Source organism: Phacochoerus africanus, chromosome 6 (genome assembly GCF_016906955.1).
Source record: "Phacochoerus africanus isolate WHEZ1 chromosome 6, ROS_Pafr_v1, whole genome shotgun sequence".
In the NCBI taxonomy this organism is placed as follows: Eukaryota; Metazoa; Chordata; class Mammalia; order Artiodactyla; family Suidae; genus Phacochoerus; species Phacochoerus africanus.
In genome coordinates this window covers 45655391-45681728 of record NC_062549.1, presented here as the reverse complement: position 1 = coordinate 45681728, position 26338 = coordinate 45655391, and the positions used below count along the sequence as shown (strand labels likewise).

The window sequence follows — 26338 nt, the reverse complement described above, 5'->3', positions numbered from 1 at the left end:
AATTAGATTTTTATCTAGGTAAGTTATTCATACTTAACAGCAAGTGTATTAAAAATTTATTAAAATATTTTTAGAATAATGGCATGAAAATTGGGAAAATCATAAGTGAGTATATGTAAAGGAATATCATATACACTCGTAAACATGAAAACATTATAGTAAGACCTCTAGGCAATTTTGGACAGACCTCTTATATTTTTAAAATAGAATAGAACAAGGTAATTTTTGAACAATAATCTTTATTAATGGATTTTCAAAGGTACATATAATCCTGAGCTACTGAATCTATACATTTATCATTTACTCTTTGAAGTTTATGTGTATCTTGCCCCAAATTTTATGATGAGTACATTTTTATACTAATAAGAAACATAAATAATTTAAAATATTATTCTTAACCCTGGAATAGCCAATTAACTTACTCTTCATCTCATTATCTGATTCACACTTCAGCAGCTTTAGAATATTACTTCTCAGCTAAGCTATTTATTTTTCAAAACTGCAAAGATGGGCAGTGCAAGAGCCGATTCCTTAAATTCTAGTGAATTCTTAGGAAACTATGCTGCTTTTTACCTTTGTTCTATATTCTTGAATTAATTTGGTAATTATTTGACAGCTATATTTGAGAAGAATGGTAAAAGTAACTGCATTTAATCTCAATATTTTAGCCAGAGTAAAATGTCACAGGCTCCCTTCACATATAAGTAGTCCATAATTATCCCAATAAGAAAAATTTACCATGATCTAATGAAAAGGAGAAAAACTCAGTGCAGATACATCTTTGTAAATGGTTAAATATTATGAAACATGTTATGTAAAATACTTCCTTCTGGATCCATAAAGGAATACATATAGCTGATTAACATTAAATTCCATAAATGTAGCCAGAACTTTTATAATTAGTAAATTACAAAACAGGCAAAAATTAAAGACAAAAGTTCTGTGATCTTTGAGAAAGAACATTTATCCAACATATCTCCAACTGTGGACAAATAAATATTTTTATTCTTATATTTTAAATTACTACCAAAATATTATATCTTTCTACAAACAACATAAAACAAGCATACAGTATCTAGAAATGGTCTTTATCTGACAAGAAGGTCAAGTCTTTGAAGGTACACTCAAATTTTTTTTTTCCTGAATAAGGTCACTATGATCTTAGGTTAAAGTTGCAGTAAGCAGTTCAAGCAAAATGTATATTGCTTAGATTTCAGAGCAAGCAATCGTGATACTGTTTAATTAAAATGTAAATATAAATGTGAGGCTATTATAACGACATTTATAAACACTTCTTAGGAATACTCACAGATCTGCAAATAATGGAATAACTGATTTAAAAATAATGAAAGGGTGATATTACATGTAATATTTAGGAGAAAATCCCCCCAAAAAAAGATATGTGAAAAAATATGAGGATTAAGCTTTATTATATGGAGCTTGAAAACTCAGCAGCAAAACAAACTATTTGCATATAATGTAGTGCAATGAACATTTGTTCATAAAAGACTCCCAAAGTCTTGAAACTGCATACATGAACCAGAATGAAATCCATTAGGTAAATGATTTAAAGATGTCCAGAGTAGCTTATCAAGAACTGCTAGATACTCTCACCTGCATCACCAAATCATAAACAAGCTTATGTAAAACTTTGTTCTGGATAGCTCACTCTTATGGCTCCCCAATAACAAGCTCGGATAAGGCAGATCAAGCCTAAGAGATAAGCAATTGCCCAAGAAACATAGGTTGCATGAAATCGCCTTGCAAAATCTTGGGTGCCAACCTAAAATAAAAAGCAATATAAAAACAAAAAGTTAGAAACTGTAAGAAAATATCTGCTTAGACAACTTGTGTTGGCTTACACACAATTTTTATGAAATATATTCCTGAGCCCACAAAATCCCTACAAAATATGAGTTGCTGTATTTGTTGACTACCACTGACAGAGCGAAATTTAATAAAATGATGTTACTTGTTATATTAACTATAAATTTTATGAAGAAAAAAATCCCATTAAAATGTTATTTATAAAAGGAATTTAATCTATATAACCCTTATGCTACTCCCATACTGATAATGTACTTCTGGTTGACTTGAATAGAAAGAAAAGTGGTTTTTCAGACCTCCTTAGCTGAATGAATATTGTTACGGTTTTGACCATGGCAAAATTGGCTCAAGCACAAAACAAACACAAATGGGATTTGTTAAATAGATGATAAAGTTCCCAATATCAAGGACCTTCAGAGGGGTCCCAAGTCATGATTTCACCAGGTTCAGCAAGCTCCACTGAAGACAGGCCTATGGATTGGCTGCAGATTGCTCACAGTCTTTCAGAAGCTTCTCGGCCTGGTATGCCAGGGAATACAGGCTCTTCAGGGATCACTGAAGGTAGTTCCAGACCTCACCATTTACCATTGATGAAGTTGAGAGGAAAGAATTCTAACAGTTAGTAGAGTAATACTCACAGTTAATCCAACTCCAATGAAAATACATATCATTCCAATGGTAATATATGCACAACAGCGTCTTCGCGGAAGTGCGCTACCCACTGAGGAACTGCAAATTTGTGAAAACAAAAAACATTAAGTATTTACATGAAGATTCTCCACTCCATTTTTTTGAGAATTTGACTATGGTTTAGTAACATATATACTTCCATTTATTCCTTCAACTTGAGAGACAAGAACATGCATAAGAATGTTATTTTTAATGATTGACCAAAATCCTAACTGATGAATTTGTGATATATCATTGTGGCTTTAAATAAAATTCAAGTCTTGGTCATTGACAATACCCAAAAGAAAACAACTGTGGTCAATAATTATCTTCTAAGATACAATTTTATTTCAAAAAAAATGTATTCCAAAATGGAAAATCAGTTTTATCTTACAAATAATATGATTATTTTTTGCAGTTATAACAGTCGGAATATATTTAGTGTAGGAAATTTGGAAATAAGAGTAAGAAAAAAAAGGAAAAGGAAAACTACCTATCTATAATTCCACTACCATAAATACCACTGAACGTTTTGGTGTATTTTTCTCTAGCTATTTTTTGGTAACTTACCAATTTAGCCTAAGCATTTTCTTACATCATTAAGTATTCTCAAACTGGAATTTTGATAGCTAAGTATAACATAATTTAACCATCCCCTATGGACACTTAGCAATTTCCTCCTTATAAATAACGCCAGCTAAACATCATCTAAATGCATTGTGCTTACTTTTCATTATTTTCTTAAAATAAATTTTTAGAATTAATATTATAAAATAAAGGGATTAAACTTTTAAAAATCGTTAATAAATTCTGCAATAAACCTTTGGGAAATTCATAAAACATATTTCTCAACTGAAATTCCAAATCCAGTTGTTTTTAGTTATCTCTACCTCTATTTTTTTTTAAATTTTCAAAAGGATAAAAGTATAGCAAAAATCAAAAAGCCACATTAGCACTTTCTTCTCTTCCTAAATAAACATATATTAACACATATCATATATCACACATTGTGTTAGTGAACGATATAATGAAACATCTGATTTGTCTGTGTATGGCCAGTGTCAACATTATGCCTATCACAGAGTAAATTATTCATGGACTGTCTATTGAATAAATTAAATAAATACAGATATGCATCATTTACTAGGCATATTTTAGAAAAGTTAATTTTGAAGAACAGAAAAATAAGTCCTAAATATTTTTTAAAATTGATGAATATGATTGCAAATATGTATCATAAAAACTCCTGAATACATGAATCAAAATAGAAACATATGGATGACCTGGGGGTCATCATTAATTGCAGTAGTGTACAGCCTGCTATCTGGAGTTATTAGAGCATCTGTGATTCATTGCCTTCATGTTATAATTAGTCTTAGACTACTTTTAGTTTTAATAACTATTTGCGCATTTTGTAGTTTCTCCTGCTTGATATATCACAGCTGGCCATCATTTCTCATTTACCTATGCAGCTGCCTCTGGCAGTCTAATCTACCATAGATTAGAAGTCAACTAAATTTACTAGAATACACTCAATAAATCAAAAGGTTCCAAGTGAATACTGGAGCAGTTTTTCTGCTAGCTAAAGGAACACAATTTAGTACATTAATTTCAGTGCGTGAATTCTGCTTAGAAAACCCATGCTTCATTGTTCATCACTCATCTTAAACAGTCACTACCTCTGGGAATTCTTTCCAGGAAAGAAATAATCTACTGCTACTCTACAGTCCAAGTGCCATCTTAACATAGACATAAGGCAATGACCAAAAACACCTATTGTATGGATAATAAAATCTCCTATGCATTCAATATATATGTGGTATCTGTATACAATACATAGTATTGTTCTGAAAGTGTTAAAACTTTACAGGTGTATGTGTTAAGCTATATCCTTCTGTGACTTGCTTTTTTTTTTTCCTCAGTGCTCCACATGAGACTCTTCCATATCCATATGTGGAGATTTAGCTCATTAATTTTTACATCTTCCATTATATGAAAATAACACAGTTTACTCATTCTCAGTGTTGATATATAATCAGGGTTTTAGTTTTTCTGTTTTTGCTATTATAACAAGGCTATTTCTATCACATTTTTTATGTTACCTATGAAGGAATTTCTCAAAGATAATACCTAGGAATAGAATTGTGGGGTTGTACTGTAGATATATCTTTACCAAGGCCAAATTTCTATCTCTGCCAACACTATATGAGAGAGCTTCCATTGCTCCACTCACATCTTCATCAACACTTGAACACTTGATATTGTTCTCACATTTAACAACTTCATGAGTGTGAATGGTATTTCATTGAGGTTTTTACTATTTATAAACTTAATTTGTAGTGAATTTGGACATCTTTTCAAATGCTGGTTTTCTTTTTCCATTAATTGCTCGTTCATACCTATTGTCTCTTTGTCTTGGGCTGTCTTGAGCTTACTGATTGATGCATAGGTGATATTTCTATAATCTGCATACTATTCCTGGCAACTATATATACTACACGTATCTTCTTGCAATCTGTTTTTATAGACACATTTTTAATAACATCTTTTCATCATGAGTGTTCACTAGTAATATCAGTGTAATAATGTAAAGTACTTCTAATAAAGTCCAAACTATTAATTTTTTCATTTAAGGTTTGTACATTTTATACCTTGTTTAGGAAATACCTTCTTACTTCTGTCATAAAAATATTTTTGTCCTTTCTTCTAAAAGCATTAAAATTTTGCATTTTGTAATTTATGTCAATCTACGAGAGCAGAGTCCTTATAATTATCAATTTTTAGTTTATAGATTTCAAAGTTAGATTATTTGGTGCACACAAATTCAGAATTTATGTTTCTGATGAAATGACCATAGTAAAAATAATTATTTTTACTCTAAAGTATTTGAGATAATTAGGGTATACACTAAAATGCTGTAACAGAGAAATCCAGAATATAGCAGCTTTAAGTTTTCTCTTGTATATAAGAAAGCAAAGGTAAACATGCAGCCTAGAGCTCCATTCCATGACTGCTACTGACACAATAAGGTAACAAGTCTCCTGCTGCAGTTGCTTTTTCTGGCCAATTGGAGGAGGGAGAGAAAAGCAAGAGAATCAGTTTTATCTTTAAGGAGAGTATCAGGAAGATGTATTAGTCACTTTTGTTCATATTCAATTAGCCCTAACATAAACACATGGTCAAAATTATCTGCAAAAGCGGCTAGGAAGTGCATTCTCTATCTGGGTGGCCATTAAGACCGACAGTTCTTTCATTGTAAGGAAAAGAAGGGCAGTTTCTGCTATTTTAACTACTATTACTATTTTATTGTTGGTTAGATTTGCCTGGTGTATCTTTTCTTTGGTTAGTGTTAACATCTTTTACTTTCATTCTATGTTCTCATATTTACTATGTTCCTTCTTCATTTTACATATAGATGTACTTAAATCTAGTTTGATAATTTCTCGCACATTTTATTGACAAGTTTAGTATAATTATATATATACTCTGATAATATATATTGATTATTTCGTCTATCTCATTTAGGCTTTCTATTAGTTTTCTATTTTCTTTGCTTTTTCACCCCCTTTGTTGGACTTGTTTTGAATTGACTATGACTCTTTTATTTCATTTTCTACCTACTATTTAGAAAGTTTTACAATTTATTTTTATTCTTTAGCAGTTACACTTAAAATTTTAATATGTGAACCATTTAACAACTAAAATCATTTGGTAAATCTATCTTCCCAATAAGTGCACAGATCTTAAAAAGTTTTTTTTAGGGCTGCTCTCTTGGAGCATATGAAGTTCCCAGGCTAGGGGTCAAATTGGAGGTACAGTTGCTGGCCTATGCCTATGCCTACATCTACTCCACAGCAACCTGGGATCCAAGCTATGTCTGTGACCTACACCAAACTTATTAGCATTGACAGTATTACTGTTATTGTTTTTGCTGTTTTATACAGTCAGGGTTCCTTCCTGAGGAATGCATATAATTTCTAGGTTTAGGTGTTCCCGTCGTGGTGCAGTGGTTAACGAATCCAACTAGGAACCATGAGGTTGCGGGTTCGGTCCCTGCCCTTGCTCAGTGCGTTAACGATCCGGCATTGCCGTGAGCTGTGGTGTAGGTTGCAGACGTGGCTCGGATCCCGTGTTGCTGTGGCTCTGGCGTAGGCCGGTGGCTACAACTCCGATTCGACCCCTAGCCTGGGGATCTCCATATGCCGTGGGAGCGGCCCAAGAAATAGCAAAAAGACAAAAAAAAAAAAGGAATTTCTAGGTTTATCCTTTCTTGGACTTAGCAATTCCTTCTGGGTTATTTTCCTAAGTTCACCTTCTATCAACTTCTTTAGTGAGGTTATCAGGATTGTAACACTCTGTTTTGATTGTTCTTATTGGTTGGTTCTGCATTTGCAAATATCTTTATTTTACCTCCATTAGTCTGTAGTATTTTAGATAGGTCTACAATACCAGTTTGATAGTTAATTTCTCTTAGTACTTTGAAATATTTTTAAACGTTTTGGCTTCCATTGCTGCTGTTGAGATGTCTGCTGACAGAACTGCTACCATTTTCATACAAAAAAAATCTGCCTATCCATATACACACTGTGGTGTATGGAATGGCTGGCCAATGGGGACCTGCTGTATAGCACAGGGAACTCTGCTCGATATTCTGTGATAATCTACATAAGAAAAGAATCTGAAAAAGAACAGATGTGTGTACATGTATAACTGAATCACTTTGTTGTACAGCAGAAATTATAACATTGTAAATCAACTATACTTCAATAAAACTTTAAAAAAATTTGCCTTTTCTGTCTCTGATTTTAATATGTTTTATTTAGCTTATTTAACTACAATTTCACTAAAAAGCATTATTTATTCTGCTTGGATTTCATTGTTGTTTTCTTTTTCAAATCTACAGGTTACTCTTTCATTAGATCTGAAAATTTTCAAAATGCTTCTATCCCATTTTCTAGTTTTTCCTTCTAGATCAGAAATATATCAGATGTCCTTACATATATTTCTTTTTTTTTTTTGTCTTTTTGCCTTTTCTTGAGCCACTCCCACAGCATATGGAGGTTCCCAGGCTAGGGGTCTAGTTGGAGCTGTAGCCACCGGCCTACGCCAGAGCCACAGCAATGAGGAATCAAAGCCGCATCTCTAACCCACACCACAGCTCACGGCAATGCCGGATCCTTAACCCATTGAGCAAGGCCAGGGATCGAACCTGCAACCTCATGGTTCCTAGTCGGATTCGTTAACCACTGGGACACAATGGGAACTCCTATATTTCTCTTAATACTATTTTCGTCTTTATCTCTTGGATGGATTCTAGGTAATTTACTTGCCTTTGCCTTCTAATCTATAACTTGTCAACTTAGTTTGATCTGCTCTTTAGCCTATTCCATTGCATTTTCACATCTCTAATGTATTTTTGATCAGATAAAAAATTTTAATTGTTGCAGTGCTGTGTGTTTATTTATTTATTTTCTGCTGATTTACAACGTTTTATTAGTTTCAGGTGTATAACATAATGATTCAATAGTTTTAAACATTACACTCCAATTAAAGGCATTATAAAATAACAGTAATATTTCCCTGTGCTCTATCATAAATCTCTGTTGTTTATTTTATACTTAGTAGTTTGTATCTTTTTTTAACTTAATGAATTTTATTACATTTACAGGTGTACAACAATCATCACAAACAAACCCTATGGCTTGTCCATCGCAAACCCTCAGTACATCTTCCAACCCCCCAACCTGTCTCATTTGGAAACCCTAAGTTTTTCAAAGTCTGTGAGTCAGCATCTGTTCTGCAAAGAAGTTCGTTGTGTCCTTTGTTTAGATTACACACGTAAGTGATACCATTTGAGGTTGATGTCTCATGGTCTGACTGACTTCACTTAGCATGACAATTTCCAGGTCCATCCATGTTGTTAAAAATGCTGGTATTTTGTTCCTTTTCATGGCTGAGTAATATTCCATTGTGTATATGTACCACTTCTTCTTGATCCATTCCTCTGTTGATGGACATTTACGTTGTTTCCATGTCTTGGTTATTGAAAATAGCACTGCAATGAACGTTGGAGTACATGTGTCTTTTCAAGTCATGGTTTTTTCTAGATACCTGCCCAGAAGTGGGATTGCTGGATCAAATGGTAGTTCTATTTTTAGTTTTCAGAGGAATCTCCATACTGTTTTCCACAATGGTTACACCAATTTACAATCTCACCAACAGTGAAATAGGGTTCCTTTTTCTCCACACCCTCTCCAGCACTTGTTGACTTTTTGATGATGGCCATTCTGGTTGGTGTGAGATGGTACCTCATAGTGGTTTTGATTTGCATTTCTCTAATCATGAGTGCTGTTGAACATCTTTTCATGTGTTTCTTGGCCATCTGTATGTCTTCTTTGGAGAATTGTCTGTTTAGATCTTCTGCCCATTTTTTGATGGGGTTGTTTGTTTTGTTGGTATTGAGCAGTAGGAGGTGTTTGTAAATTTTGGAGATTAATCCCTTGTCAGTTGATTCATTTGCAAATATTTTCTCCCATTCTGCAGGTTGTCTTTTCATTTTTTGTTTAGGGTTTCCTTTGCTGTGCAGAAACTTCTAAGTTTCATTAGGTCCCATTTGTTTATTTTTGTTTTTACTGTCATTACACTAAGGTGGATCTGAGAAGATGTTGCTGTCATTTAGGTCAGAGAGTGTTTGGCCTGTTTTCCTCTAAGATTTTATAGTATCTGGTCTTATATTTAGGTCTTTAATCCATTTTGAGTTATTTTTGTGTATGGTGTTAGGGAGTGTTCTCATTTCTTTCTTTTACATGTGGCTGTGCAGTTTTCTCAGCACCACTTATTGAACAGGCTGTCCCTTCTCCATTTTATATTCTTGCCTCCTTTGTCCTAGATTAGTTGACTATAGGTGCGTGGGTTTAATTCTGGGCTTTCCATCCTGTTCCACTGATCTATATTTCAGCCTTTATGTCAGGACCATATGGTTTTGATGACTGTTGATTTGTAGTATATATAGTCTGAAGTCAGGGAGACTGATTGCTCCAGCTCCCTTTTTCTTTTTCAGGATGTCTTTGGCTATTCTGGGTCTTTAGTGCTTCCAAACAAACTTTAAAATATTTTGTTCGATTTCTGTGAAAAATGTCCTGGGTAATTTGATAGGGATTGCATTGAATCTGCTTATTTTTCTTTTTATTGTCAATACTCTGATAGGTGGATCTGAGAAGATGTTGCTGTTGTTTATGTCGGAGAGTGTTTGACCTATGTTTTCCTCTAAGAGATTTATAGTGTCTGGTCTTATATTTAGGTCTTTAATCCATTTTGAGTTTATTTTTGTGTGTGGTGTCAGGGAGTGTTCTCATTTCTTTCTTTTACATGTGGCTGTCCAGTTTTCCCAGCACCACTTATTGAACAAGCTGTCCTTTCTCCATTGTATATCCTTGCCTCCTTTGTCATAGATTAGTTGGCTATAGGTGCGTGGGTTTAATTCTGGGCTTTCTCTCCTGTTCCACTGATCTATATTTCTGTCTTTGTGCCAATACCATATGGTTTTGATGATTATTGCTTTGTAGTATAGTCTTAGGTCAGGGAGCCTGATTCCTCCAGCTCCATTTTTCTTTTTCAGGATGTCTTTGGCTATTCTGGGTCTTTAATGCTTCCAAACACACTTTAAAATATTTTGTTTGATTTCTGTGAAAAATGTCCTTGGTAAATTGATAGGGATTGCATTGAATCTGTAGATTGCCTTGGGTAGTAGAGTCATTTTGATAATATTGACGCTTCCAATCCAAGAGCATCATGGTATGTCTTTCCATCTATTTGTGTCATCTTTGATTTCTTTCATCAGTGGCTTATACTTTTCAGAGTACAGGTCTTTTGTCTCTTTAGGTAGGTTTACTCCTAGGTATTTTATTCTTTTGGATGTGATGGTAAATGGGATTGCTTCCCTAATTTCTCTTTCTGCTCTTTCATTGTTGGTGTATAGAAACGCTCTTGATTTCTGTGTATTGATTTTGTATCCTGCGACGTTGCCAAATTTGTGGATGAGCTCTAACAGTTTTCTGGTAGAGTCTTTAGGATTCTCTCGGTATAGCATCATGTCATCTGCAAATAAGGATAGTTTTACTTCTTCCTTTCCAATTTGGATTCCTTTTATTTCTTTTACTTCTCTGATTGCTGTGGCTAGGACTTCCAGAACTATGTTGAATAGTAGTGGTGAGAGCAGACATCCTTGTCTTCTTCCTGATCTCAGCGGGAATTCTTTCAGCTTTTCACTATTGAGAATGATGTTCGCTGTGGGTTTGTCGTATATGGCCTTTATCATGTTGAGGTAGGTTCCCTCTATGCCCATTTGCTGAAGGGTTTTTATCAGAAATGGGTGTTGGATTTTGTCAAAGGCTTTTTCCGTGACTATTGAGAGGATCATATGGTTTTTATTCTTCAGTTTGTCAGTGTGGTGTATCACACTGATGGATTTGTGGATATTGAAGAACCCTTGTATCCCTGGGATAAATCCCACTTGATCATGATGTACAATCCTTTTAATGTATTGTTGGATGCGGTTTGCTAGTATTTTGTTGAAATTGGCCTGTAGTTTTCTTTTTTTGTGGTATCTTTGTCTGGTTTTGGTATCAGGGTAATGGTGGCCTCATAGAATGAGTTTGGGAGTGTCCCTTCCTCTGCAATTTTTTGAAATAGTTTCAGAAGGCTAGGTGTTAGCTCTTCTCTAAATGCTTGATAGGATTCGCCTGTGAAGCCATCTGGTGCTGGACTTTTGTTTGTTGGAAGTTTTTAAACACAGTTTCAATTTCAGTTCTTGTGATTGGTCCATTCATCTTTTCTATTTCATCTTGGTTTAGTCTTGGAAGATTGTACTTTTCTCAGAATTTGTCCATTTCTTCTAGGTTTTCCATTTTATTGGAGTATAGTTGCATATAGCAGTCTCTTATGATCCTTTGTATTTCTGTGATGTCCGTTGTTACTTCTCCTTTTTCATTTCTAATTTTATTGATTTGAGTCCTCTCTCTTTTTTGCTTGAGAAGTCTGGCTAAGAGTTTATCAATTTTGTTGATCTTTTCAAAGAACCAGCTTTTCCTTTCATTGATTTTTTCTATTTTTCTTTGTTTCTATTTCGTTGATTTCTGCTCTGATCTTTATTTCGTTCCTTCTACTAACTTTAGGTCTTGTCTGTTCTTCTCTCTTGAGCTGCTTTAGATGTCAAGTTAGCTTGTTTATTTGAGCTTTTTCTGGTTTCCTGAGGTGGGCTTGTATTGCTATAAACTTTCCTCTTAGAACGGCTTTTGCCGCATCCCATAGGTTTTGGAGTGTCGTATCTTTGCTGTCATTTGCTTCTAGGTATTTTTTAATTTCCTCTTTGATTTCTTCAGTGATCCATTGGTTGTTTAGTAGCATGTTGTTTAGTCTCCACGTGTTTGTGTGTTTTGCAGTTTTTTTCTTGTTGTTGATTTCCAGTCATATAGCGTTGTGGTCGGAAAAGATGCTTGATGTGATTTCAGTTTTCTTAAAGTTACCGAGGTTGGATTTGTAGCCCAGGATATGATCAATCTTAGGGAATGTTCCATGTGCACTTGAGAAGAATGTGTATTCTGTTGCTTTTGGATAGAATGTCCTATAAATATCTATTAAGTCCATCTGGTTTAATGCTTCATTCAGGGCCTGTGTTTCCTTATTGATTTTCTGTCTGGTTGATCTGTCCATTGCTGTAAGTGGGGTGTTAAAGTCCCGCACTATTATTGTGTTATTGTTGATTTGTCCTGGATTGTTAGCAGTTGCCTTATATATTGTGGTGAACCTTTGTTGAGTGCATAGATATTTAAAATTTTTATATCATCTTCTTGGATTGATGCTTTGATCATTAGGTAGTGTTTCTTAAAATATTCTTGTCTCTTAAAATATTCTTCATTTTAAAGTCTATTTTGTCTGTTATGAGTATTGCTACTCCTGCTTTCTTTTGATTCCCGTTTGCATGATATATTTTCTTCCATCTTCTCACTTTCAATTTGTATGTGTCCCTAGAAGTGAAGTGGGTCTCTTGAAGACAGCATATACATGGGTCTTATTTTTGTATCCATTCAGCCATTCTATGTCTTTTGGTTGGGGCATTTAGTCCATTAACATTTAAGCTAATTCTTGATATGTATGTTTTTATTGCCATTTTATTAACTGCTTTGGATTTGTTTTTTTGCTCTTTTTTCTTCCCTTCTCTTGTTCTCTCCTCTTGTGGTTTGATGACTATCTTTAGTGTTGTATTTGAGTTGATTTTTCCTATTTGTGTATCAAATGTAGATTTTTGGTTTGCATTAACTGTGAAGTTTTGATATGATTCTATATATATATATATTGAGATTTTTTTAAGTTGTTGGTCTCTTAATTGTAAATGCACCTCCAGTGTCCAGCATTTGTACCCTCCTCTTCTCATGATTTCTGATTTTGGTGGTGTAATTGTGCATGGATGATTTTGTATGTTTACTGTATATATACCCTTACTGATGAGCCTTTTCATTTGTGGTATTATTGTTTCTGGTTGAGGCCTTTTCTTTTCTGCCTAGAGACTTTCCTTTGGTATTTGATGTAAAGCTGGTATAGCGTTGCTGAATTCTCTTAGCTTTTGCTTGTCTGTAAAGCTTTTGATTTCTCTTTCAAATCTCAATGAGACCCTTGCTGGGTAAAGGAATCTTGGTTGGAGGTTGTTTCCTTTTATCACATTAAGTATATCATGCCACTCCCTCCCGGCCTGCAGTTTCTGCTGAAAAATCTGCCGATAACCTTATCGGGGTTCCCTTATATGTTACTTGTTTCTTTTCCCTAGCTGCTTTCAAGATTTTCTCTTTGTTTTTAATTTTGGTCAGTTCGCTTAATATGTGTCTTGGGGTGTTCCTCCTTGGGTTTATTTTATATGGTACTCACTCTGCTTCCTGGATTTGAGTGAGTGGTTCCTTCCCCATGTTAGGGTAGTTTTTGGCTATTATCTCTTGGAATATTTTTTCTGTCCCCTTCTCTCTCTTCTCCTTCTGGCACCCCTATAATGTGGATGTTTGTGCATTTAACATTGTCCCAGAGTTCTCTGAGACTCTCTTCATTTGTTTTTTAAATCTTTTTTCTCTTTTCTGTTCTGCATCCATGATTTCCACAAATCTCTCTTCCATCTCGCTTATTCGTTGTTCTGTCTGTTTTCTGTTGTTGGCTGCTTCTAATGAATTTTTACATTTCAGTTATTATATTTTGCATCTCTTCTTGCTTAAGTTTTATATCTTGCATTTCTTTGCTCATGTTTCCTGTTGATTATCCATCTTTGCCTCCAGTTTATTTCCAATGTCTAGCATCATCTTCAGCATCAACAATATAATGTCTTTTTCATGGAGGCTAAGAATATCCTGATCACTTAACTGTTTTTCTGGGGTTTTTTCATTCTCCATCTGAATTATGGTTCTGTCTTTTCATTTGCATAGGTTTTTGGTGTGGCGACCTTTTTACAGATAATAGAGTTGTAACCTCTCTTACTTCTGGTGTCTGCTCCCCTTGTGGCTGAATATGGTACAGAGGCTTGCTGTAGGCTTTCTGATGGGAGGGACTAGTGCCTGCCCACTGGTAGGTGGAGCTACTCTTATCCTTTTGGTGGGCGGGACTTTGTCTCTGGATGAGATTAGAGGTGGCTATGTGCCTGGGGGTCTTTAGGTAGCCTGTTTACTGATGGGTGGGGCTGTGATCCCACCTGGAATGTTGTTTGGCCTGGGGCTTCTCAGCACTGATGGGTGGACCCAGATTTTCCCAAAATGGCCACGGTCCAAAGAAATGCACCCTGATGAATATTCCCAAGAGCTTTGCTTTCAATGCCCTTCCCCCATAAGAAGCCACATTCACCCCTGTTTTTCCAGGAGTTCTTCCAAGAACTACAGTCAGGTCTGACCCAGGTTCCTATAGAGACTTTGCTTTGCCCTGGGACCCTGTGCACCTGAAAGTCTGTGTGCAGCTTTTAAGAATGGGGTCTCCATTTCCCCCAGTCCTATGGAATTCCTGCACTCAAGCCCCACTGGCCTTCAATACCAGATGCTCTTGGGACTTGACGTGCAGCTCAGAATTCTCACTCCTGTAGGGGAGTCTCTGTGATACAGTTACTTTCCAGTCTGTGGTGCTTCCCACCCAGGAGGTATGGGGTTGCTTATATCATGTAATCACCCCTCCTACCTCCTATGTGGCCTCCTCTTTGTCTTCTGGAGTAAGATATCTTTTTGAAAGTTTCCAGTCCATTTGATTGAACATTGCTCCGCATTTGGTTTTGATTTTGTTGTTTTTAGGAGAGAAGTTGAGCTGCAGTCCTTCTATTCCACCATCTTCACAACTCTAATTTTTAATTTTTAGAAGTTTATTGCTTCTTTTAAAACCTTTCTGGTTATTTTTTGGATTAATTAATTTTATTTTTAGAACAAGTGTAGGCTCATAAGCAGCTTTAAGAAACAATACAAAGAAATGTCATTTGTTCCCTACCCAATATCCCCCAATGGTAATATCTTGCAATCTACAGTACAATATTATAACTAGGGTATTGACATTCATATAATCTACTGATACCCTATCCATATTTCCTGGTTTACTTATATTCATTAGTGTATATGTGTATATTTAATTCTATATAATTTATTCTACTTGGAATTTCACATATCCATCATCACAGTTAAGATATAGAAAAGTTCCAGAGCCTCAAGGATTCTTCCTCCTGCCTACTCAGCCCCTGCACCTATCACACCATCACTAACCTGTTGTCTATTCCTAAAATTTTGTTATTTTAGAAGCATCAAATAAAAGGAATCTTATTGTAGTTCACCTCATGTGACTGGTTTTCACTTAGCATAAATTCCCAAAGATTCACCCAAACTGTTGCATGAATGAACCATAATTTGTTCCTTTGATTGCTGAATAGTATGTCAAGATCTGGATAAATCTCAGTTTATTTACCCATTCAGCCATGGAAGAACATTTAGATTGTTTCCAGTTAGGGGCTATTAAGTTTAAAGTTGCTATGAACATTTGTGTATAGGCTATTGTGTGTGCCTGCAATCATTTTTTAGACTCTTATCTGTTTTCTCTTATTTTTATTTAAAAATATTTTAGACATGGTTATAACATATCCTTCTTAAAATAATGATAATATCTGAAGTCCTCAGAAGTCTAACTATTCTGTTTATTATCAATGCCAGTTCTGCTTATGGTATCTTGTTTCCTCAGGTGCTTGGTGGTTTTGTTGAGAACTTACTTTGACAAACCTTAATATAAAAAAATTCACTGTTCTTATAAAATATCCATTTGAATTCTTCCTTTTCTGGGGGACTTTTCTCCTTGACCTACTCTTTTCATGGAGAATAGTCCTTTAAGAACTTTATTGGGTGTGGGAAGGGATGGTATTCCAACTCCCCACCTTATTCAAGGCCAAGGCCTTCCCTCTCATTCTTCATTTGAACACTGAAACACAAGGCTCTGAGACCCTAGTATTGGTAACTGCCCTGGGGACAGCACTGGTTGTAATTTGTTCTCCATTTCTGGTCCCTGGGGATTTCCGAATTAACATTCATATAAGCTGAACTATGCATTTAAAAAGTTGCCGGATAGGGTATGGAGAAAAGGAACCCCTCCTACACTGTTGGTGGGAATGGAAATTGGTACAACCACTATGGAAAACAGTATGGAGAGTCCTCAAAAAACTAAACATATGATCCAGAAATCCCACTTCTGGGCAGAGAAAACCATAATTCAAAAAGATACATGCATCCCAATGTTCATTGCAGTACTATTTACAATAGTCAAGATATGGAAACAACCTAAATGTCCGTTGATAGTGGAACAGATAAAGAAGATGTGGTACATATATACAATGGAATGCTACTCAGCCATAAAAAAAATGAAATAAAGGCATTTGTAGCAACATGGATGGTCCTAGAGATTATCATACCACGTGAAATAAGTCAGATAAAGACAAATGCTATATATCACTTACATGTTAATCTAAAGAATGATACAAATGAACTTACAAAACAGAAACAGACTTTAAAAACAAGTTTTTGGTTACCAAAGGGGAATGGTAGAGGTGAGGGATGAACTGGGAGTTTGTCACTGGCATATGCACACTACTATATAGGGAATGGATGGTCAACGGGGAACTGTTATATAGCACAGGGAACTCTACTCAGTATTTTGTGATAACCTATATGGGAAACGAAGCTGAAAAAAGAGTGGATCAACTTGTACATATAACTGAATCACTTTGCTGTATAGCAGAAATTAATACAACACTGTAAATCAACTATACTTCAATAAAATTTCTAAAAATGAAAAAAGCATATTTGTAACAGTTAACTAGTCTTTCATATTATTGGATATGAAAGTCAAGATCCTCTAATATACAAAAATGCAGACACTGAACATCCAAGAGGAAAATATCATGCAAGATTTCCCAAACATTCAACTAATCACTCTTCAAATTATTTGCCTTCCCATTCACAACTCCCCCGTGGAACACTAGCATTATGAAGGATACCTGGAGAATGAAGATGGTGCTAAGCAGTGTTATTTAAGCATAATTTTCAGATGACGTAGCCAGTGAAGGCGTTAGTAGGTGAACTTACAGACAAGGTAAGATGTGATTAGATGGGAGAGTAAGTCATCTTAGCTGAGAAAAGATGTACTGTTCAGCTATGAAAAAATAAATTTCACTCAAGAAATAAGCAGCAGATTTTTCTCCCAGAGAAAGTGTCCCTGAGTAAAAACAAGGGATTTTTCAGCTAATTCGAAGTCATGCAAGTGTTTTCCAAGCAGTCAGGATTGAGAAAGGGACAAGCCAGGTCATTCCAGGCCTAGCAGGAGATTAATGGACAGAAGCAAGAAACTGAACTGTATATTTATGGAAGTAGAAGAATTTCTTGAGGCTGATGGTATGTATACAGGTGGAAGAAAACATAACAAAAATACCCATAGAGAATTTAGGCAAATATTTAAACTTAGAGGGTTGTATAAATCTTGTTAAGAAGCATGGAATTTGATTTTGGACTTTAGGCAATGGGTCAATAATCTATATGATACATTTATATCAATAAATAGAGAATATCCTTCCTCAGGATAATATATATGGCACTAATAGAAAAACCTAGAATAACAATGTAAATGGCACCTCCGTGGGTTGTACAATATACAACTTGCACAAGTGTATACCATGCCATGTATCTGGGAGCTACTCAAAGGTCTGAAGCTAGTTTAAAATTATATTTGCATGTGGGGACCATTACTCTAATAAATGGGAAGAGCCCTATTAAAGCTGAAGACCAATAGATAAATTAGAAAGCTATTGGAGTAGTTCTGGTGAGGGATCCTGAATGCTTGAACTATATATAGTAGGAATCATGAGAATAAGAGAACAGAATGGAAATATCAAGAGACAAATGACAGGACTTGTTAAAATTTGGGTATGGGGAATAAAAATATACTCAGTTTTTGGCTTGGTCAGCTAGGCAGAGAGCAAAACATTTATTAATGTAAATTACTCATCAATACACAAGGAAGGTTAGTTTGTAGAGTGGGATGGGGAGTTGGAGATGTTCTAGTTGAGATGCCTATGGGACACCAGGTTGAAATAACTATAGGCACAATGGTGAATACAGATTGTATATTTACATCTGAAGCTCTGAAGAGAGATGTGGAGTGGTTTAATGGTATATTGGTTGTGATTTGGTGGCATACAAATAACATAAAAACATAAGAAAAAGCACAGATTTATTGTAGTTAAGTTCTAATCCTAGAGAACAGCAATATTTGACAAGTTGGAAGAGGAAGTGAGGCCAAAAAAGGAGATCAGAAAGGAATGTTCTGAGAAGTGGGAAAAAACCAGGAGAAAGTGATGTCTGGAAATCAAGAAAAGAGCAAATTTTAAAGAAAAAACAAAACAAAACAGGATGATCAACAGAATCAAATACTACAGAGTAAACAACTAGATGAAGATAGAACAGATCTATTAGAATTTGTAATTGGGATGTTAATTTTGTAAGAGCAAATTCAGTGGCCTATTCTATAATGAGCCATCTGCCCCCTTTTTCATATCATTCCCACTCATCTTGGATCACTTATTTCATATATTCCTTATTCCTACAAACCTTCTCTCATTTTCCCTTTCCCTTTAATTCAGATTAGGGGCTCTTCAGAGCAGAGGATGCTGGCATACCATTTTAAAGCATAAAAAACTTTACTGTAATTGTCTCTTCTCTTCTCTATGCCCACAAGACTAAGTCCCCTGAAGACAAGGTTAATCTTTACTTTGAGCAACTAGTATCTAGCATAGGACTGATGAATTAATCAATAATTATAAAATAAAGCACTAAACAGAAAATAAAAGGATAACTTCTAAGAATAAGTCTGCTATTGTTTAAAATGGCAAGAAGAGATCTACATAAAAGTATCTCAGTGACATAGATGGAATGATAGTCATTGATAATTTACCATGGATTAAATCATCATGTCTACTAATCTTTGGTCCATTATAACATTTTCATGGAAATATGGTCCAAGAACATTTCTGTGTGCTAGGATCACATCTCATGTCTGGCCAGTGGCCATAAGCTGCCCAAATGAAAGAAACATCTCACCTCTCACCTTCAGCTACAATAGCCTCAGTTATTATATGAGTAAGAATCAGTGAGATTAAAAATGCTTCTTGGTTTCTGGAGCTCCCTTGTTTTATAAGATATAAAAATAACAGGCTACTTTCATAGCAATGATTTAGTAACTTCAATAACAATTTTAGGAGAGTTGCTATTTGAGTTTAAAGAAATAAAAACTCAGAGTTTACTCAGAGTGAATATAAAAAAGTATATATATAACTGAATCTCTTTGCTGTAAAGCAGAAACACAACAATGTAAGTCAACTATAATAAAAATTTTTTAAAGAAACTTACTTCAAAAAATGACTTATAATTTTGTTATGAACAAAACATTCATTCAAAGAGAAAAGGAATCTAGATATGAGCTATAAGTTCATGTGGTAACAGCAACTTTGCTCAAACTCATTAATGCCCTGAGTCCTCCTATGCTCCGCAGGTGATTCCAATTCTATAAACATTCTCTAAGAATGGTATTTAAGCTGATTCATTTCATGTGAATTTCTTAGCAAATAGTTCTTTATGTAATTGATAAAAATCCTTCTTCACAGTAATACACTCACTGTCTTGTGATACCTTAACTAACCGTAGAATATCTAGACAGTCAATAACTCCTTTAGTATTAGTAAAATAATGCAATTGTTGTAAAATAATTAACCGAGCAAATCACTTAAGCAAAATCATTATCCTTTCCAACAGCTCCCCCTCTGTAAAATGAGGATAATATCCTATACCCAAGACTGTTGTAAAGATTACAGATTAATATATATGTGTATACAAAGTAACGATCACTGTGGCTGGCACACAGTCTGCTAATCACAAGAAGTCTCTGTTTTTTTTATAAGATTTTTACGATCCAATTTAATGTTCTTGATGAAGATATATATAATTTTCTTCATTTTTGTTAAAATACAGATAACAAACAAATATAGACTATTCACATACATATTCACACACGTGTTTGGGAGGTTTCTCAAGTATATATTTTTCTGTGTACTTATATGGGTTATCCACTTTGCTTCTCCATTTATGGACTTATCCTGGATTCAACTGAGTTAAGCATTCAGATGTTAAAAAATTTCACAAGTAAATAAAAAAGGAAATATCTGTTCAATTGAAGCTACAAATATGCTGTAAAGAAGTTATTCTTATCGGAATACATTTAGTTGGAATCAGATCTAGCACAGATAAATGGAGATATTTTGTTGTATTATACTTTGGAGACACTTTCCTTTTGTCCTATAAACCATTCTCAGGATTACTTTACTCTCAAAATAGATATAATATTTATATTATTCTCAAGATCACAAAATATTAACAATGAGCTAATATTTCTTTTTTTTTTTTAAAATGGCTGCACTGATGGCATATGGAACTTCCTGGACCAGGGACTGAATTTGAGCTACAGTTGCAACCTATGCCACAGCTGTAGCAACACTGGATCCTTTAACCCACTGCGCTGGGTTGAGAATCAAACCCATACTTGGGCAGCAACCTGAGCTGCTGCAGTCGGATTCTTAATCCACTATGCCACAGCCTGAACTCCATATTTTTTATTTTAAATACTGAATTATCAAAACATTTCAGTTTAATTTTCTTTGCTCAATTTCCACACATGTAAGTGGAAAAATAGCAATTTTTGAATTAAATTTTTATTACCAAAATAGATGCTGTGCAGAAAAAGAGTTAGTATAGCAGGCTGCTATCTTTAGACAAGTCGGCATATGAGGTAGACCCCTGGCTAACACCTGGGAATTTAGATTTCAAAAAAGTTCAAACTATTCCTTTACTGATAAGAGTGGCCTGCTATACCTAAATTGTTTGTGCAAAGAATATGGTTTATGCTGAACACCTGCTTTCCTTCTGGGAGTATGGAATTGTGGTATGTGCTATGAAGCAGCTGCTTATGTAACCAGCTCCAATTAAATCTTAGATTATGAGTCTCTAATAAGTTTCTCCGGTCAAAAACATTTCGTATATGTTGTAGTGATTCACTGCTGGAGGAATTAAGTCCTATATGACTGACTGGGAGAGGACTCTAGGAAGCTTGCTCTTTGTTTCCTCCAGATTTTGCCCCCATGTGCTTTTTTCTTTTGCAGATTTTGCTTTGCATACTTTCACTGTAAAGCTGTGAGTACAACTGTATATCAATTCCTATTAGTTCTCCTAGTAAGTCAGAATATTTTGGGGTGACTTAGGGCCTCCCAACACAAGTAGCCTGAAATGTCTATAATCAAAATGCCTTTTATTTTTTCCCATTTTTATATTGCCTTCTGTTATTTTCCTTAGGTACACCACTTGGGAATACAGAAAAATTGACTGAGTAATTAAGAGAGATAAATAAACATAAAAAATTTGTCACCCAACTACATAATTATAACCCACTCACATACAAAATTTGGTTTTCTCCTAGATTACAGCCCATTTAAAAAATATAAATTTTAGATTATTTGCAACAGATTAAACCTCTTAGTACATTTGAAAATTCCCATCGGGTTACTATAATTTTGTTTTCTTACAAATTGATTTTCCTATACAGAATAGATAAGCAAAATCATTTTAATTTAAAAATGGAATATATTAATCCACTTAAAGATATATGCTTTTTTAGTCTTAAAAAGCATAAATATATTAAACATGCATTCATTCCATAGTATGTCTAAAAATCAAAACCTACTTAAGTGAGAATTCTGTACTCTTTAAATTGTTCTCAAATACTTCTCAATAGAATTTCCTATAGGAGGAAACTTACATTTTTTTGCAGTGTGGGCATTTTGCCAGAGTGTTGAACCTTAGTTCCATCCACTGTAAAATAAATAAGGAGAGAGATTGAAAAGAAAAACAACTGAAAATCATCCAATCTGATAAGATGTTTCTTTTAGTTCAAATGTCCTCAGGGATCACAGCAGAATCCATCAACCTTTCATGGTTGCATGAGCTTTTCCCCTCCAACACATCTCTCCCTCCCTTAAAATAGAGGTTGGGATTCCCCTGTGAAACAGTTCCCATGATTTTCCCAAGGTTCTGATGCAATCTAGGTTTTCTTTACAATGATAACTGAATGTAATGCCGTAACCAAGGTCATTTATTTCAGGTTTATGTCTCAGTCCACTGCCAGAAAACAAAAACATATTTCATGTACCGTCAAAGTTGTTTTTCCTGTAAATATTGATGACATGAATATTTAGACTCATTACTAAAAATGCAACTATTCTACTTCTGTGGAAAAGGCACAAAGTAAATAAACAAAATAGATACAAGCAAACTAATGTCAGGAAACTGCTTTCTGTTCTATAGTAGCTTATTCTATATAACAAAACACTCTCTTCTATGAACAACTTTCCTTCCCCAAGGTATATCTGTAAATCAATCTTAGAAGGCATATAAGAAAATTACACTGCTAAAAGCTAGTCATTTGATAGTACCCTACTAGATTTTATTTCTAATGGATACAATAGGCAATTGGTGTCATTACTTTTAATTATGTTCAAGTTAAAACTGTTATTACTCTCTGCTAAGCCACCAAATCATAGGACCCTGTGAACAAGTACAGAAAATCTGAACCTGTCTAAAGGTACTACAATGGCCCACTTCAGCGAAAAGTCTGAACCATCATTTATGATTCAGGCACATATTGTAGGTTGTTTTAGATCTTATTGGAGAATGCCGACCCTACAGTCAAGTACTCCTTGACAGCATGATCTGCCTTTCATCAGCAACAGGGAACATCTGCCCCACACAGATGCAAATTAAACTCTGTTGTTGTCTTAAGAAACTCCTTTACATTCATGGAGGAATAGTGTGTATTACCTTTATTATTCTGGAAAGTTCTTTTCTAAACAATGTCCCTCAAAACACTGGTCTGGCTAGACGATCCTCTCAAAATTGTTCAGATTTTTTTTTTTTAAATTTTTGCACATACACATAAAACTTCCTCTTGGATTTTAACAGTAATACATACCAAAATGCTAAAAAACATACAAAATACATACATACAAAATTCTATTTAATTTTTTTTTATCCTAGCAATTCCTAATGATTCTGGTACTTTTTACTCACATAAGACTTATTAGCCTATAAAATGAATGTTCTAATGAATATACTTTGGAACACAAATCTAGCTTTGTAAACATTATCCATGATTCCAGCCAGGCTGTGAAATGAATAGTGTGAATAGTGTGAATCTAGTGAATTTAATTTTAGCATTATAACAGTGATATTAAACTACATTATATTACTATAAATGAAGTATGTTATTAAGGACACCATCCATTATACTGTTCTTTCATCTTAATCCATAGGAATAATACTCTCAGGTCTTAGTATTGCAATAAAAGCTCCTATGTGAACTTTTAAGAAAACATCATGAATATATTGTAATAGTCATGTTTGCTCTTTTCATTGACCATAGAAGGCTCACAGCTAAAATTCAGTCAAATTTCACCAAATGCACAGTATTAAATATTATGCATACTTATATTCTTATGCATGACTTTTTCATATTTCTTCCCTATTTTTGGTTCTGCTTGATTTTTTTCTTATTTTATTTTCAATGCTACTGTACTTTATAACATCTCAATTTCTTAACTTTATGCCTTGTAAGCGAAAGCTGAAACAGGTAGAGAATAAGTAGAAGAGCTATTCTATTAGCTAAAAGCTTGAAGGGCAAAGAATACTACAAAGGATATAAGACTGCGTGGATTGGCATAATAATAACAATAATAAGGATAAGGTCAAGTTCTCAAGTCAGAATCGAGAGTTTCTAGGTCTGTTAATTCTTCATAACACTCAGCATCTCTCATTAATCTGGAATTCTCAAAGGTAATAGTCACCCTACAGGTATGTTTTGCATTCTCCTAATCACCAAAGACTTGATTTTTGGGGAATTTTGAAATCATCTTTAAATATCATATATTATTCTGAAACACCTTTTCCTGCTAAAGACAAAGTTTTTAAATCATAATTACCATGCTAACATGATTCACTTGCCTGCACTGAATATTAAGTAAGAAGTAGCTCCTTTTAGAAGTGCATCTTTGGCTTGCATATTACTTTAATAATTCTCTTGTGTGAGGAAAATATTTAAATACATAAACTTTTTTAAAATAATAAAAGTCATGTCACATACACATCTATCTAACCTCTTGACTTGGATCATTCTCTAGAATTCACTTCAAGGTGATTTCAAAAAATTAAATATAAACCTTTGTAACAGCTGTCTTTAATTTTATTTTTTTCCTTATGCCCTTATCTATACTAATATCAGTATGGCCAATTCTCTCTCAAATTCTTTATGCTATTTATGACCATCATTATCACTTTTCTGAATAACAAAACCTAAATATCTGGTTTTGTGCTTCTTCAGTCTTGCCCGAATGCAATCTATTATACACATAGCATCCATGTGCACAGAACTAATTACAAAGCTCTACTATAGCTTTCTAAGACTTTTAGGATAATATCACTTTCTCTAGTCAAGGTGCTTCCATATGTACACTAAGAACACTCTGAATTTCCCTGCTGTAGCCTAGATATATGTCATATAACTCTTGTTTTCATTGTCTTTCTCCTCCTAATAGATTAGAAAATCCCATGAGTGCAGGGAATGCACCTCCCTATTTCCCCAGCACACAGCCCAGTGTCTGGTACACACTCAATATGTGTTTTTGAACAAATGAAATCAGCTTACTTATAATGAGCCTATAAAGATGATTGATAATAAGGATTTAGAATATAAAATATAACTGGGCAAAATTCAAGTGCAAGGTAACTGTGGAAGGGAGCTTACTGGAAGGAAGTAAAGAGAAAAAAATTGATTTTGAAGATTTTTAAATGATATTTCAAAATCTAATTTGTTTGCATTTAAGAAAGGAAATGATAAATATATTTTATGATTTAATTTAGTCAATTCACTTGATACATGAATGCCTACCGAAGGAGTCATCCTATAATAAATCAATAGTGATTTTTAATGATAAATTTTTTCACTATCCCCACAATAAATATATTCCACTACTTTATGTACTTTGTCACTGATTTAATCAATAAAATATAAATGCAGAGAAAATTTATCTTGTTCTACTAGATCAGAAAAATCATATAAATTCTTATTAAATGAAATAAGCAGGACAAATGCATGCATTTCTATTTCCTTTCCCAAATTTGACTAAAATGATAATAAACTGGACTTATAAATGTATAATACCATAAGGGCAAAGAGAATCTGAGGAGAAATGATCATGAGTTTTTGGACAATGGAAAGCTGATGGAGACTTGGTAACTAACTTAATGAAAAAGATGTTGAAATGTGACTGCCATCAGAGAGATAGCCAATGAAAAGCAGGATGATTCAACTAAAAAAACCATAAAATAGTTTAGACATTGGGGCTACAAGGTGCTTTTAAAGGTGGGAGTTAGGGAAAGTGATAAAAACAGGAGTATGAATTCTAAAGTCTTCCCTCCATATCACAAAACCCAATACCCCTCCCTCCCCAACACATGAAAGAGAAGAGTGGTTTATTCTCTTAAATAAACTGATCTAGAAAGCCTATGAACTTAGGCATACCAAGCACAGGAGAAGGCAAGAATAAAATACCATTCTAAAGTAATTAAGTCAAAGTCTACATACAGTCTGAACAGTAGATGAAAGCTTCACCCCATTATCCTTTCTTAGCTCCTATAATGCTGTCTCCCAGGTATTCTTACAAGAGATCAGGGGATTATTGCCTTAAAAAAGGCTTATTGATAATAATAGTTGGCAATTCTTTAGGATAAGAGATAAAGGAGAAGAGGAAAAGGAAGAAAGAAGATGAGGAGAAGAGAGAAAAAAGGAAAACATGAGGGATGAAGGAAGGGAGGCAGGAAGGCAGAAAGGAAGGGAGGAGAAAAAGTTCAGCTCCCTCTGCATACTTAAGATATTCCAATCACCAACTTACTCTCAAATACAAATGAGCTTTTCAGTAAAACTATCAAACCAGAAAAACAAATAGAAGAAGTGGTGAGAAAACAGAGAAAAAGCATAAAGAAGAATACTTCAGACAAAATATAGTTTCAGAGAGAGGTCATAAAGAAGAAAATGCTATTTAGAAGAAAGAGAAATTAATCAGAGAACATGAAAGAACTCAGAAATTAAAACCTAATTTAGATCATCTGAAATTAAAATTTTAAATTAAGGTTAGAAGATACAGTCTAGG

General features: G+C 34.3%; 1 protein-coding gene across 1 annotated transcript in view; it reads right to left on the bottom strand.

Moving 5' to 3' along the window:
* Positions 1 to 222: 222 nt before the first annotated feature.
* The window catches only part of PIP4P2 (phosphatidylinositol-4,5-bisphosphate 4-phosphatase 2), a 64010-nt gene continuing 37894 nt past the window's right edge, over positions 223 to 26338 (bottom strand). The window contains exons 5-7 of the mRNA XM_047783631.1: positions 21898 to 21950; positions 2466 to 2556; positions 223 to 1783 (exon numbers count right to left, since the gene is read on the bottom strand). Of these exons, the coding sequence (XP_047639587.1) occupies positions 1640 to 1783; positions 2466 to 2556; positions 21898 to 21950 (288 nt within the window). The 3' untranslated portion in view covers positions 223 to 1639. The remainder of the gene's footprint in view (positions 1784 to 2465; positions 2557 to 21897; positions 21951 to 26338) is intronic.